Source organism: Saccostrea echinata, unplaced genomic scaffold (assembly GCF_033153115.1).
Source record: "Saccostrea echinata isolate AGI-Se365-2 ecotype Australia unplaced genomic scaffold, CSIRO_AGI_Sech_v1 ptg000029l, whole genome shotgun sequence".
Classification (NCBI taxonomy): domain Eukaryota; kingdom Metazoa; phylum Mollusca; class Bivalvia; order Ostreida; family Ostreidae; genus Saccostrea; species Saccostrea echinata.
The window spans coordinates 20,819,759-20,836,113 of record NW_026889778.1 but is presented as its reverse complement, the minus strand read 5'-3'; the positions used below and the strand labels follow the sequence as shown (position 1 = coordinate 20,836,113).

General features: G+C 32.3%; 1 protein-coding gene across 1 annotated transcript; it reads left to right on the top strand.

The window, feature by feature from the left end:
- The first annotated feature begins 1,142 nt into the window (after positions 1-1,142).
- On the top strand, positions 1,143-2,757 carry LOC133194622 (IgGFc-binding protein-like). The gene is made up of 2 exons (XM_061330546.1): positions 1,143-1,238; positions 1,322-2,757. The coding sequence occupies exon 2, from the start codon at positions 1,735-1,737 to the stop codon at positions 2,596-2,598; it is 864 nt and encodes a 287-aa protein (XP_061186530.1). The 5' UTR covers positions 1,143-1,238; positions 1,322-1,734; the 3' UTR covers positions 2,599-2,757.
- The last annotated feature ends 13,598 nt before the right edge of the window (positions 2,758-16,355 follow it).

The following is a 16,355-nucleotide window of genomic DNA, read 5'->3' as shown; positions in this document are numbered from 1 at the left end:
CCATAGGAATGTTTTAGAGTAACAAGAAAACACTCAAAATATTAACAAGTATAATTATGCAACCATAACCAGGCCAACAAAGTCAACAATGTTCAAATTCTCCATACCGTAAACAGGGTGGGACTTAAATTAGGGATCAAATTAAGCATGAGGCATATACATGGGAAACTGTTTTTCACACAGCTGCAACAGGGTCACATCAATTTTATAAATATTCAAAATTCCCATTATTTTAGGATTACATCTATTGAATTCATTACCCTTTGGTGCTTGAGTAGGAACAACATATGGGGCTTATTATTTTTTTTTAGCGAATAAGCTATAAACCCTCTATGATACTTATGAGCGAGATATCTAAGCATCTCACGAGCAACTCATTTTACTTTAATTGATCGTGTGACAGTTTTCTATGATCGATTCGCGAATAAAACATTTGCATACACAAGACGCTGTAACCGGTCACGGTAGCCTAGTTGTAAGAGGCTTGCTTCGTGATCGGGAGGCCGGCGTTCGATTCTCGTTCGCCGTGTCGCGTCAAACCTAATACGTAAACATAGCTAGCGACTGTTTCTTCACCAAGTGCCTGGCACTAGAAGTGAAAGTCACGGGTCTTTCGGATGAGACCTTAAAAACCGAGGCCCCGTGTCACGGTAGCCGTTGGTACGATAAAGAACCCTCACTGCTCAATGGTCCTGAGTGCCTAGTAAAGGTCTAAATTGGAAGCCCTTCACCGGTACATGGTGACGTCTCTATATGAGTGAAAAAATTCTCGAACGGGACGTAAAACAACATACAATCAAACAATCAACATATTTCAATGTAAAATACGTAGATAACGAACCCTGATCAATTTCATCATTTTACATAACAAAACATCTATGTCTAATATGATGAATTATCAGATACAAATTTTCCTTGTTTAACGTGTTTTCAGCCAAACCACAGAATGATGAATTACGTAATTAACGAATTGAAACTTCATTAATAATATAATTGGACGAGGTTTACAAATTAACATAGCAACAAAACTTCAATGTTGGCAAAATCACAAAGTAAGCCTAAGAAACTGATGAAACCACAGTATTATTTCTTAGAACTATTCTAAATTGATATCAAATATTTATTGCTTCCTTAAGCAGATAAGATACCACGGCAATTGATAACTAATGATGAATTCATCATCAACCCGTGTAGAAATCGAAACCTAAAAACAACGGTACAGGGAAAGAAGGACTCAGGTAAGGAATGTTTGAACTTGAATATATTTTATATTATTTACATGTATGTTGAACATATTAATTAGAATTAACAAATATTACAGGAAGCACAGGGCGAAGTTTTCTTGTAAGCTTTATCCAAAACCACAAGGATGGAAACGAAACAAACCAAACAATCGTTGTGTCATCAGAAACCGATTTCAATTTAACGGTTTCACTGTCAGAGAATCAAAGATCAAACTTGGTGTCGATATCTAGTCATAAAAGTGGAAATGCCACATTGAAGAAGTTAAACGTACACTATTCTCTTGTTCCTTCTTACTTTACTACCGAATATAAAGCTATTCTTATTAACACCACCGCGGCGTCATCAATATTGTACTTGTCCGAATATCTGTATTCTTCAGATTCCACGACAGTCTTCCCCGTTGACAAACTTTCAACACACTATATCATATCAACATCGACACCAACAAAGGGTGTTTTAGAGAGTGGAAGTCATTTCACTGTCGCTTCGATGAAAGACAATACGCTTGTAAGCATAGTGTTAACAGCGGATTATGATATAACGATATTGATACAGGGAAGAAATTATGGAAGAGGGGATACATTCAACATTATTTTAAATAGATATCAAACATTTCAAATTGGACATAATGCAGATTTGACAGGGACAACTATTCATTCTTCTAATCCTATTGCAGTCTTTGCAGGAAATAGGTGTAATGATGTTGGGTACCATGGATTCTGCAGCATGCTTATGGAAATGGTTCCACCAACTGAAGAACTAGATAATACTTTTGTTGTGCCACCAAACATTCATAGATACCAATCACACGTACGCATTTTATCGGCTGTAAAAACTTATTTTACATACACTACGAAACAAATCAAAACATCAACAGTGATTTTAAAAAATAAATTTGTTGAATTTGTTCTCCACTCACCCGAAATAGGTGTTATTCATTCCACTGAGGCTGTGTTAGTGAGCAGCATTGCATTGTCTTCAACTAAGGCTAAAGTATATGGCGATCCGTTCATGATCACAGTCCCTGGAATAAATCAGTATGCCAGCAAATACACCAATTTCGTACCAGATGGATATAACTTTAGCTTCGCTACTTTTATAATACGAAACGAATCTTTCAGAAATCTTCAGATTAACGGAACAAACATCAGTGAACATAGTTGCCTTTTTCATTCATCTGTTATTGTTGGAATTGCCCTATACAGTGTTTGTACAATAAGTGTTCAAAGCGGTTTAATTAATGTAAAAACCTCAGATGGGTCTCGATTTGGTTTTCTCGTTAATGGTCAACGCAAACATGACGGCCATGGGTACGCGGGAAATACCATGTTAACCACAAGCTGTGGAACGTAAGGATTGAGAAAAAGAAAAATTGTTTCGATAAATATTTAAAAGGATCATCTTTCAAAAGTTTAGTATACATTGTAGTTCACGTTCAGAAAAATAACAATTTTTAAAGAATATGTGTATTTAAATATTACATGCCTCTAACTCAAAGTAATTTGAACATTTTTTCACCTATTTTTATTTAGTGTTTAGAATTTGAAGTAACATTTCCTCTGTTTTTAATTTAGTGTTTAGAGGTAACATTTCCTCTGTTCATCCAAACTATTTTTTACAATAAATGCAGACCTATATATAAGGTACGTAACTCATTATTTTCTTTAAAACATATCACTTACAGACAATAATGATACTTAAAGTGACAAAAAGTTGTATAGGTAAATAACGATGGTTACAGAAAGGCAAAACTTTTGAATATCACAAAAAGTTTACACTATTATCTTCATATTTTAGAAATTTATTATTCACATCATTTGCAACTAAATAAGATCCAAAATATATATACCAATCCTGGAACCCATTTTTTGTTTGTATCATCTGTCCTTAAGATACATAGTTATCACTACACAATTTTGAAAACAGATTATTTGTTATCTCTCAAATCAAGGGTTATATAATGATGTGTGCATACATACTTATTGATGCATTACTACATATATGTATATCTATTTATCCTTGCACCACTATCATTTTATTGTCACCAACCTTTACACAAAAATCAACATCAATGGAATAATCCATCATGTTTATAAATAATGAAAGGCAAAGTGATTAAACGTTAAATAATTAGATGTGCCCATAGGACTTTTTATATTTTTTTTTTTTTATTACAAAATCGGATTTTAGGACTTGTAAACGGATTGTATTCGCCATTGTAATCAAGTCTGAACTTTCCTATGGATCCCAAACAGAAGTAAGGTATTTGAATTTTAGGACTACTATAGTCATTCAATTAAGATTTAAAAGCCTTTTGTTTTGCATGCTGTGAAATATACATTGTTAACTTTTCATTATCAATTGAAATAAAATTGCTTTATTTGATTTCCTCAAATATGAAACGGTCTTTATGTTTCCATGTGATTCAAGGATTGCAAATAAAAAAGAAATATCAATTCAAGAATTTATTTCAGGGTCAAACGTAATCCGCAGTTGGAGCAGATACTCATTTACAATTCATAACTTGAAAAATATGAATACGCCCGATGCAGATTAATATTCATCCCGGAATAATTTCTTGTTGAAACTTTGCTTCCCTTCTTCAGTGTATCTATCATGTTTCCACAAGTAGTCATCCAGGTGCTAGCCTGCTTGTAAATTGTTGCACGAGAATATAATTTTGCATCGACATATCCACAAACAACGGCAGTATATCCCTTCTTTGTCAAAAGCACTGGCTAAAGGAATAGACACCGGCCATTTTAGCAGTGAAAACACTAGTGTCTTTGCCATAGCATTTCCAAACTTTCAATTTAAAGTATCACATTTACTATAGCCCCATTGGTAAGTGCACTTATATTGCTTGTCAGCACTGCGTTGAAAGCAGTCGTTTGTGTTTGATCTGTAAATGTACAAAAAGGAAAGTATAATATTTATTGTATTGCATAATTGTATATAAAGCGCTAAAGCCACGAACCATCAAATTTGGCCCTGTGTTTTTCACAAAAATAAAGTTTCGATTCAACAAGAGTGCTATACATTAAATGTTAGAGGACAACATACTTGTTTTCCATACGTAACTTATTTTGTTAAATAATGCGCCATTAGGCAAGTGCGACGGTTGGAACATGCGACGGTGTGATAAAAAAGTTAAAAAATGTCGATTTTTCGACAGATTTTCCCAAAGTTAGATGTGGCCACAGTCAAGAACAACTTTTATACTTACCATAGATATAGATATTGCCGATACAAATTTTTATGCTTATTATCGTTGTTGTTCGTGGGTGTGGCCATTTTGATGCATTAAATAATCACTAATTTGTGAATCAATCGTTAACATTTAATTCATACAACAATAAAAAATTATAAATTTCACAAAATATGCGAAAAAAGCAATTTATTGTTCGTTTAAAACGCTTATTGTGGGAAAAATACCCTCAAGATTAAACATTTTCTAAAATAAATATCTGGCAAAACATGGTTTTTATTGTGAATAGGTCCATTATTACATATGACGTTACTAATAATACGTCAGTTGTGACGTCATAAAGGCTGGAAACTATTTCGAATGTTGCTGAAAAGTTTTTATGCTCTCGAATGCTGTCATTATTTGTATGATTTAAGCCCAACTGGATGATACCATCAAATTATTAATTATCAGAAATTAACGCCAAATTGTTTTCTTTACTGCCCTTAACACCCCTTCCCCACCCCAACCCCACAATGCCTGTTTTTTTAAAGCTGTTATTAGACCTACAATCTTATATTTAAGCATTTTTTAAATTTATATATAATTTCATTTTATTTATTTTTGATATTCTTGTGACAATTTTAATAATGCTGTGCGTCTTAACAGACATGACTCAAATTGTAAACAAATTAAAAGAGAATGTAGCAAAGATATCACGCTAGACCTTTGTAAAACAAGCAAAATAATAAAAACATAGCTTGCTGTGCAAAGTGAATATTAAAAAAGGGGAAAAACGCATTTGGATAATCATTTACTTTTCCGCTAAACAGAATCTAGGTCGAGGGCGCGGGTTCATCAAGTGACGAAACCCGATATCGATACACACATACACATATACTATAACTATATACTTTTGTACCAGCATGTATAAGCTATCGATATAATAATTGTATTTTAAAAAATCCTCTGAGATGATTCTTATGCATGAACACAAAAGGGTAAATTTCCATCCTGCTTCAAAAGCATATATATTTTTCAATATGTCTGCATTTAATAAATTCCAAGTGAAGATATTGATGATGCATGTGTACATATAACACAACTGATTTTCTCATCATTTGTGAAACATAATTCAGTTACACCCCAGTGAGTAAAAATGAATACAAAATATCAGAGTATGTCTTATAAATCCAGTATAAAATATTTATGCATCTTTTACTGTGCCCCAAATATTTTATTGTTACTATCACAATATAAGTAATTTATGCTTCTGATCGTCAGACAGTTGGGGGTAGTGGTTTGAAATCTATTGAGACAAAATAACGAATAAAATTAAACAAAATAAAGTACACTACATATAAATTGCTCTTCATTTTTTTTTATCTGCCACCATTTCTTCATTGCGACTGTAAGTATGCAGTTTTGTTTTATCTAAGAATTCAGCACCATGAAATCTCATAGAGAGAGAGCGAGAGAGAGAGAGAGAGAGAGAGAGAGAGAGAGAGAGAGAGAGAGAGAGAGAGAGAGAGTCCTTAAAATGTTTTTAAAACTCAAAACAATAAACCAAGAATATATTCTTTGAAACGTATGGGCGTAAGTTGTTTATAGCTGGTTATTTTATACCCAACGAAGTAAAAAAATTTTATATAATACATGTAATAATAATATTTTTTAAATCTATTGTCAGCTTATTCTGGTATAGTACACTTGAATCTCCTTCCTCAGTATTAATTAATTATTAGTATTATGATATGTAGAAAGGACTTTTCAGGGGAGGTAGATCCAAGACTTCCAGTGAGGTTAAAAAAAGGGGGGGTCACAAACTAATGACAGCAAAACTTGCAATTAATGTAATTATTTAAAGTTTAATCCCATAAGTTGTTTTGAATTTAATTTTCTTTATTGTTTATTAATAGAAATCAATATAGAAATTGAAAAATTGCTTTAGACTTTCCTACTCCTCACATTTTTTTCCTCAGAAAGAAGGGGGGGGGGGGAGGCTGGTGCGGCACCACCACTCTGTACAAAAAAATATTTAAAAAAGAAAACTGAAAAGAAAATATAGGAACAGCTCTTATTGTTTCTGCGGGTAAGACTTTTTTAAACAATATTTTGTTGTATAAAATCAATCTTGCGCTGATTGTAGGACAATAAGACAAGGATAAATGACCACCCATACATGTCTTTCACTTATGACTGTAACCCACATCATGGCCGTAGGAACGGAGGGGGGGGGGGGACACGGGGGACCTTACCCCCCCCTAATAATTTTTTCGATATATCGATTACTATAGTAAACATAGATACTATATGCTTGTGCCCCCTCAATAAAAACGTCTGATGACCTTTTTTTTTTCTTTTTTGCTTGTCAGGAAACTTTTGGTAGTGCCTCCTCAACTGTCAACTGAAAATGTATGGCTGAGCCCCCCAAATTGATTTTGCTTCCTACAGGCCTGCACATGTAAACAATATAAATGCAGCTCTACTCTTTTTATAAACCATAAAAACCATTATGTGCAATGAAATCGAAAGTGGGAATTTTACACTATAGTTACATATGCTAAAAACGAATATATCGATAAATATATAATAACGAACAGGGCTGATTTATTTTCTGCTTTAGCCTTAAATTAGTGATTTTTAACAAATTTATCTTTTTTAAGAATATTTTTATGCCCCCGTATCAAAGATTCGGGGGTATATAGTTTTTGCCCTGTCTATCCGTCTGTCTGTCTAGCTGTCTGTCTGTCTGTTTGTCTGTTTGTCCGCAAAAACTTTAACATTGCTCATAACTTTTGATTAGTTGAAGCTATAGCTTTCATGTTTCACATGTATATTCCTTGTGACAAGACCTTTCTTTGGGTACCATCACATTTGACCTTTTGACCTTGACCAAAGTTTTACAAAATTTTTCTTAACTTTAACCTTGGCCATAACTTTTGAACGGTTGGCGCTAGGGCTTTCGTACTTCACATGTGTAATCCTTGTGACAAGTCCTTCCTTTGGATACCAACAACTTTGACCCTTTGACCTTGAACTTGGAGTTTGACCTACTTTTGAAAAACATTAACAATGGCTATAACTTTTGAACGGTTAATGCTAGTGTTTTCAAACTTCACATGTGTAATTCTTGTGACAAGACCTTCCTTTGGATACCTGCAACTTTGACCCTTTGACCTTGACCTTGGAGTTTGACCTACTTCTGAAAATCTTCAACCTTTCCATATCTTTTCAATGGTTGCAGCTAGGGCTTTCATATTTCACAGGTATATTCCTTGGTACAAGTACACTTTTGGTATGGTACCATCATATTTGATTTGCATTTGAGGAAGTTTAAACTTCGCTATAAGTTGCCATAGGCGGGCCTCAGTGTTTCACAAACACATCTTGTTTTTGAAATGTATTCCATATTACTTCAAAGAAACTCACATTTAGGGCGACAATGTTTTGATGAGTTCTGTTTACTTAATAAACCATTCTGATAAGTTGCCCTTTTCAATTAATCTATAATTTTCTATGCTTCTTTTTTGGAAACGACGTTCAAATTATTGTTACAAATGAATAAATGGATTAGGAACAAGACCTTCCAACTTTTTACTTCCTCCCTTTTTCCAAATCATTTAGAACTTTTATATGTTAAAATACTCGCAAGTTCAGGATCTAAGAATTTCGCATTTAAAGTCTATTTCCATTTAAACATTTTTTTTTTTGCAATTACTTCTATCCAGTTATTGAATTACATTGTAGTTCTTCAGTTTAGAAACATTCGTTTTAAGATCATTTCAGGTATCTTGTTATTTTTTTTCCGACTGCCCCCTTCCCCACTTTGGAAAACAATCTTCATGCCTGGACGCGCATTCCAAAGATCAGCTAATATTTGCAGGCGTGTAGGAAAAAGTCCGGAAAACTAAGTTGGACAGGCTATCGTCATTTGAAGCAAGTCGTATGTTTTTTTTAATGATGTTCAATACTCAATACTTACATGTAATCGATGCATCGCACAAAAATGTGTTCAAGGGATAGAAATACATTGTTCCTTCTTAAAAATTATATAAGCATAGGGACCAGGTAGAGTGAAAACTTTCCGGGACAGTAACGGAGATTATTTATACTGTACATGTATGTATAAAATTCAATCAATTAAACACGCAGTTGCCATCAAGACTGCGATGTGAAATCAATTTCCAACTGTTCTTAATTGTCTTAAATTAATTATGAAGTTTATTAGTATGTAAGATAATAAATGTCTATCCCATTTAATACTAGTTTTAATTCAAAGTCACATATGTAAAATCGCTCAAGGTAATTTTTCCGCCCTACGACGTTACGTTTCAAAAAATGACGCTCTACTAGCATTTTTCTTTTAAAACACCGTCATACCTCAAGCTCTCTTTTCCAAAAAATATAATCGATATTGAAAAAGGAAAAACGACAAAGAAAAGCTAAAAGTCTACACTATCAATTGACAAAACCCTGTTACTTTATTAGACAGGGCCATTTTTGATGGTTCGTGGCTCTTGCTCTTTATTGATCGATTGTTTATAAGTAACAAAATTAGCAGAAATTAATAAAGCTAAGATTAAATCTTACATTAACGTTATTTCATTAAATATTTATAAAATGAACTTAACAAAAGTACGTAATTAAGATATTTATAAATTATTTTTTAATTTCACATCTAATTCTCTCCAAATGCATCACAGGGGCATATTAAGATATATATTTTTTTTTCTACTTTAATCCGTATTGAAACAACTTTATTAAAGACCTTTTAGTACAGATGAATGATTTGTGTAAGGGCTGGATCAAAATGAACGATAAAGTTGCCTGAATTTTTTTATTTGATTATTTTTTTCCAGAAGATAAGTTATGTGCATTTAAGCATATCTACATTGTACTTCATGCCACAAATTGGAAATACACCGGATCAAATATCAATATTCGTGTAATCCTTATAACCCCCCTAACCCGTTCATCATACGTAAATAATAGAATTTATGAACAATAGCACTTTTCTGTTTACATCAGTATAGTCTGCTATTTAATGCTAAAAAGGATTCAAGTATTTTTTTCCGTTGACATCTATCTGTATATAGTTAGCATTTTCTGTTTTTTCTGGGGGGGGGTTTGTTTTTGTTGTGTGTGTGTGTGTGGGTGTGTGTGTGTGTATGTGTGTGTGTGTGTGTGAGGGTGTGTGTGTGTGTGTTTATTTGGTTTTTTTTTATTTTGTTTGTTTATTTGTTTGTCTTTTGTTTTGTTTTCCCTTGTATTATTTTAACAAACTCATAAAGGACTGAGCTCCGAATGTTACATACTAACAAATATATACTAATTACTTTTCTTCTGTGATATCCACTCTTTACATTCTCAGTGGATGTTAACGTGTTTCTTGAATGTGATAACACTTAGAATAAATTAGACATCATGTATGATCTGATTCATTTATGATTGAGCTGAGGATGCTGAGTATTAACAAATCGGTTGAGGTTTCCGACAATAGAGAGGCGAGGAGGCATAGGTCTTCTTTTATGATACCCATTTTTTTTACAACCTAATGGAATGATTATGTGCTTTTAGAAAGTGCTAACATTACAAAAAATCATATTGTATTATTTACCATTCACAGGGTTCTTAGTACATTTTGGCTCCCAACCCATTTCATGACAAGTTGCTTTACAGTACATTACATTGTTCAAAAATTCTTCAGAATTGAGCGTAGAGGTACATACAGCAATGATGACAAGGCATGCTAAAATTCCAAGGAATGCAGCCTTCATTTTTGAGATAAATTTTACCTTTTAAGAAAGATTGATATGCTTAGGTAACAAATAAATCTCCATAGCGTAATTCTCAAGTAAATGTTCTAATATATTTAAATTGTGAGAAATATAAAAATTTAAATATCAGTATCGGAAAACAAAGATTCAATAGTACTTACATAAACTTTTAAAAATCTCCGGAGAAAAAGTATTTTGTGATTTTTTTTTTCATTTCTATACATATATCGGAAATCAGCAATATCATTAAAAGTATATTTGATATATCTGATATCTGAAACAATGTAAGTAAATATAGTGTGAATGCACGCAATGTAAAAAAAAAACAAATTATTTTGTAACACAACATTTACATAAAGCATCTTTAAATTGAAGTAAAACATTTTAACATGCTGAATTTCTTTTTGATAAAATGACGATCATAGGTACACAGGAAATGTACTGTTAACAACAAGCTGTTGAACGAAAGGATAGAGAAAAGGAAACATGGAATCGAGAAATATCTGCAAGGTCCATCTTTCAAAGGCTAAATATGCATTGTAGTTAAAAAAATCTCATTCAGAAAATCCATACATATTTTAAGAATACGCGTGTTAAAATATTATATGCCTCATCTTATAATTTCGTTTCTTTTTCCGTACATTTTATTGATACTGGGACATGACGCATGGAAATAAAATACTATATTAAGAGTACGCAAAAATCGTTTTCGACTGTGTATACCAATAGCTGCAAGTCTCTTTCACTCAGCTGTTTTATGTAACTTTGTTTTGTTATGTTTTCCAGATTCAACATAAACAATATTTCTGATTGTTTGTTTATTTGTTTATTTATTTGTTTGTTTGGTTTTTGTTGTTGTTGTTGTTGTTGTTCTTACGTCAAAATGGTATGAAAGGCATCGAAGATATTTTTGCTAAGGTACTGGCAGAAAAAAACAAAATTAAAGCAAAGAATTTTTTATGAGGAATAAATACTTTATTAAGAAGGAAGTGGATTAGTCACATGATCTAAAGCGCGATTTGCTTCTCTGAAGATTTGACCACGTAACAACACACTTTATTTCCAAGTAAAATCTCCTTTTTTTTATTTCTAGCTTTAGATTTGGGGCTAAAGATCATTTTACATGTAGATATAACACTTACTGCGGTCAGTCAACATCCAAATAAAAAACAGAGGTAAATTTCTACATGGGTTTATTATTTCGAGTCTACGGGGGAAAATATAATGAAGATTAACTAAAATTTATAATGCTAAAGACTGACAAATACAATATCTACCACAACATTTGAATTTTTCTAGTAACATCTCGTTTTTTACAAAACATTATTTTATTCATTTAAGTATTTTTTTTTCTACATACCCTATTAACATCTAATGTATATTGTCAACAAAAAATAATTTTAAACATTTACCTGTTCGGATGCGTAAATTAAAGCAATCATTAATATATTTGTAATTTTTATGGTATTTGATTTGTTTTATCTGAATTAAAATTCATTATTATTCAACATGACAACTAAGGCATGTGCTCCAAAGATTGCTAATGTGTATTTTGCACTTTCTATGACTTGCTTTTCTTGAATTGCCCGACGCAAGGAATTTAACTCTTATCATAATAAATATTTTAAAACAAGTATTCCTACATTCATATTATGTGTTTTTAATCACCATTACGGTAAAATTCAAAATACATCTAAACTGAAATTGGTGAGATTCGAAACTTCTATATGAACGATGAAATGCCGAAAGTCCACAATGCTACAAATAGACAGAATAGGATAAGTCGCTGTTTCTTAATTCGTTTTGACTTGAATATTTTAGTTGCATTCCGAAACACCCAAATATGGCATGAACGAATAAACTTCACCCTTAAGGGAAGTTAACTTCCGAATGAATTCTTACTCATGTAAACAAAAATGTAATTTTATTCACCGCTTAACTGTACAAACGTTTGCATCTTAAGGTAAATGCATCAAAATGCTCGTTCGTACATAACATGTTATGAATGATTTACATGGAGCTGGCAGTGCATAGTAAACAGTAGTGCAGGGTGTAATGTGTGCGCAGATAGTTAAATGTCCCATATTGAATCAAAGGGTGAAAAGAGCCCAGATTATTCCGTTTTGATTTTTAAACTACTCTTGTTTTAGCATCTATTCCGTTTTTGTGGACACGGTGTGCCCAACAATAATGCATTTGAACTTTGATAAACCCTCCTTAACCTAATGGGCCCTAAAGTTACCTCATCTGGTCACAATTTTTTTTTAATTAAACGATTGATCAGAGTTCTTATAACAATGAACAGAACATGTATTTTGTTGCTTCCTGAAAGGAACGTGGAGATCATTTTGCAATTAGAATAAAAAGGTCCTTAACAGATACAGTAAAAGTTTTGATAACAGACGGGGTGGGAGCTAAATGTTTCATAATTGTATACGTAGGCTAAAACTGCACATACTTAAATTGCATATTTTAACTGAACTCTTATTTTTAGTCGCATGTACTGTGCATTATTCTGTGTCACTAGAACTTATAATACCTGTATTTTAATACACTGTGAAAGATGAGGTACATATGTAGATGTTTGCAGTCAAGCCACTTTAAAAATTATTCGCTCTACATATTACTTACTTGATATTCACAGGCAAGTCTGTAAGTACATGCGTTATCATCAACACCTCAGCCCCGTCATCTGTATTGTCTCATCGCAGTTTTCATTTATCTTCATATACCACAACCATATTTCCCATTGACAAGCTTTCAACATCCTACATCATATCAACAGCAACACCGTCACATTACACATTAGACAGTGGAAGTCATTTCACTGTTGCCTCGATGAAAGACAATACGCTTGTTTCCATAAAGTTTACCGCAGATCATGACATAACTATATTGCTCCAAGGAAAGAAATATGGAAGAGATGACATATTCCATATCATTTTGAACAAGTATCAAACATTTCAGATCGGTCTTAAAGCAGATATGACAGGGACAACGATTAATTCTTCAAATCCTATCGCTTTCTTTGCGGGAAATAGGTCCAATGATGTCGGGTATTTTGGATTATGTAGTATGCTTGTTGTAATGGTTCCCCCAGTTGACAAACTCGACAATATTTTTATTGTTCCACCAAACATTCATAGATACCACTCGCTTGTACGCATTTTGACGACTGTTAAAACTGGTATTTAGTATGCTACTAAAGAAACCAATACGAGAACAAATCTTTTGAAAAGTCGATTTGTTGAATTTTCTGTCGGCGAACACGAAGTAGGTGTTATACATTCTAACGAACTTGTGTTATTTAACAGTTTTGCAGGGGCTTCAAGCAAGGCTAGAGTATATGGTGATCCATTCATAATAACAGTTCCTGGAATAAATCAGTATCTCAAAAAATACATAAATTACGTGCCAGATGGATATAATTTTAACTTCGCTACTTTCATGATAAGAAATGATTCTTTAAGAAATTAAAGTACAAAAATCGATGTAAATACCTGCCTTTTTCTTTCTGCTGTTCTAGTTGGAACAGACATCTACAGTGTTTGTACTGTGAGTGTTCCAAGCGGTGTAATTGATGTTAAAACCTCAGATGGGTCGCGATTTGGTTTTATCGTTACTGGTCAACGCAAAGATGATGGTCATGGCTACGCTGGTAATACACTGTTAAGCAGAACATGCGGGACGTAACAACAGTCGGAAAAATTTACAGTAAGAAGGATCATCTTTTTAAAATCTGAACAAATTTTAAAACAGAATTGTATTAGAATTAGGTTTTCAATTATTTGTCACAGGAAGACAAATTTTAATCAGCATCACAATGCCTGCTTTCATAAATATTTGTTCAAAATTCATCAAATACATTATACATGTAGGGTTTCTGAAATTGATATATTTCTTAATCATACAGATGAAAAAGAAAACCGATTGGCAATGAGAGATTCCCAGCATGTAAAGGCGTATTTCTAAAAAAAGGATAATGTAACTGAATAGTAGTAATTTATCTGTTCATAACATTGCAGACACTTTGTTCTATGCATATCACATTTTCCACAGTATTTCTGAGCTATCAGAATATAATTTTTATGAGCGCACTGAATATATGATACAGACAGGAGCAAACAAATGTTAAAGAAGTTCTAATAGTATAACAGTGCTTTAAGTATAAAGTGACTTTCACAATAAACCTTCAGATCGGATATTGTCCTCTACAAATATTGAAAATTGCCTAAAAAGTGTGACCATTCATTCATTCATTTTAATTCTGCATTGATACATTTTAATGATGACACGATGCAGAGTTTCCATTGAATTTACGTCATTATCATCAAATTTGGTTTGGCAACCTGTTTCAAAATCTGTTTTAATTAGTCTGCTTGCTGAAGTAAGGTACATGTAATAAAATATTTAAAGATTTTATTTTAAGTGCTGAAATTGCTGAAACATGTACACACAATCTTTCAGTTCTTAAAAAAGAATTTAAAAAAATGTTCCTTGGCAGATATCTCTTTAAGTTAAGGATATCTCTGTTTTTTAAGAGATATCTCTCTAAAATAAGAGGTATCTCTGTAATTTTGAGTGAAAATTTATTTTACGAATAAATAGTAAAAGGGCTTGACATAAAAAACTTTGAAATGCTGAAAAAAGTGTCAAAGACTGGAGCCAAGTAATATCAACATTGAATTGACAATTTCTGCTTGCAATCATATATAAGAGAACCTATTGACAAAAAATATAGACACTTATTAACAAAACTTAGATTATCTAATCATATGTTGAATATTGAAACAGGATGACACCGTTACATAATTAAAACTATTAGATTATGCATATGTTGTAATCTTCATGATATAGGGGACGACTTTTATTTCATACTGAAATGCCCATTCTATAACGACCTAAGAAAGAATGTTTTTTAAAGTACTGTTTTGGTAAGCCTAGTGTCTTTAAATTAATCATATTGCAAGCACTAATAATGTTAAATATCTTTTAAATTAAGGCAAGTTTTTGAATGCTGCCACATTGTTCAGAAAAACAAAACAAAATATATGTATACCACTATTTTTATGCATGTATTTTTATGTTCACCCCCTGTGTATGATTCCTTTCTTAATTGCATATACCTGTTACTCTGATGAAGCAGTTAGCTTTAGGAAATAAAGAAACTTGAAACTTGAATAGAATAAATATTTTGAAAGAAATGCATGCAAATTCCTTGGGAGAAGGTATATTTTGGAAACTCTAAGATATATATATTGACTGTGTGATAAGTATTAAAGCGTTTATTTTTGTCTCTGAAATTTTTCTTTATGAATTATACTATTTTTTCAAAGTAAACATTACACGTTTTGCAAAAAATTAATACACAGTCGATATAGGCGAATCATTTCTTTAGAAGATATTTGAAATACATAACTGATGTCTTGTATTCACTTTAATTGTTGTCGAATATTTTTTTTTAACAAATTATGGATTTCACTTCGAATCCTTAGAGTATGGTCAAAACTTCAATAAAAACCAAACTTTACCGTTTACATCTGATCATTTTCAGCTTCTTCTCTTCACTACTGGACGAAAAAAGTGCTGAGAATCCCCAAAAAAAAAAAAAAAAAATCCCATCTCATATTTTTTTCCGCGTGTATTTGTACTGTCGTTAAAAATTTTAGGAAGCATCTTTAATACAGTCAATGGCTGCAATTAAATTTATATTTTCATGTAGTGAACTTGAATATTTGACAAGTAACATGAGTTCCGTCTGCTCTGTTAGTTGAGACCCCCCCCCCTCCCCCTCTACAAACCATTCTCCTTTTCACAAGGCAGTATTAAATATTTCTCACAAAAATCTATTCATATAACATATACTATGCCCTTTAATGAAGAATGTGACAGGTTCAGATAATAAGATTTAATCATGATCTTAAATTTGTTGAATTATCTCTTTTAGCTAGTGCTAACTAGCGAACTAGAAATCTTATGCAGTGTGATTTTCATTCAATGAAATACGCATCTTTCTTTCTTCCGTAATTACTGGTAACAGCTAGATCAACTTAAAAAAATTAATAACCTGCTTATACGCGGTCAGTCAGTTAAAAAACAAAACAAAACAAAACTTGAAATTACTCGGTTGTTCTAAAACACAT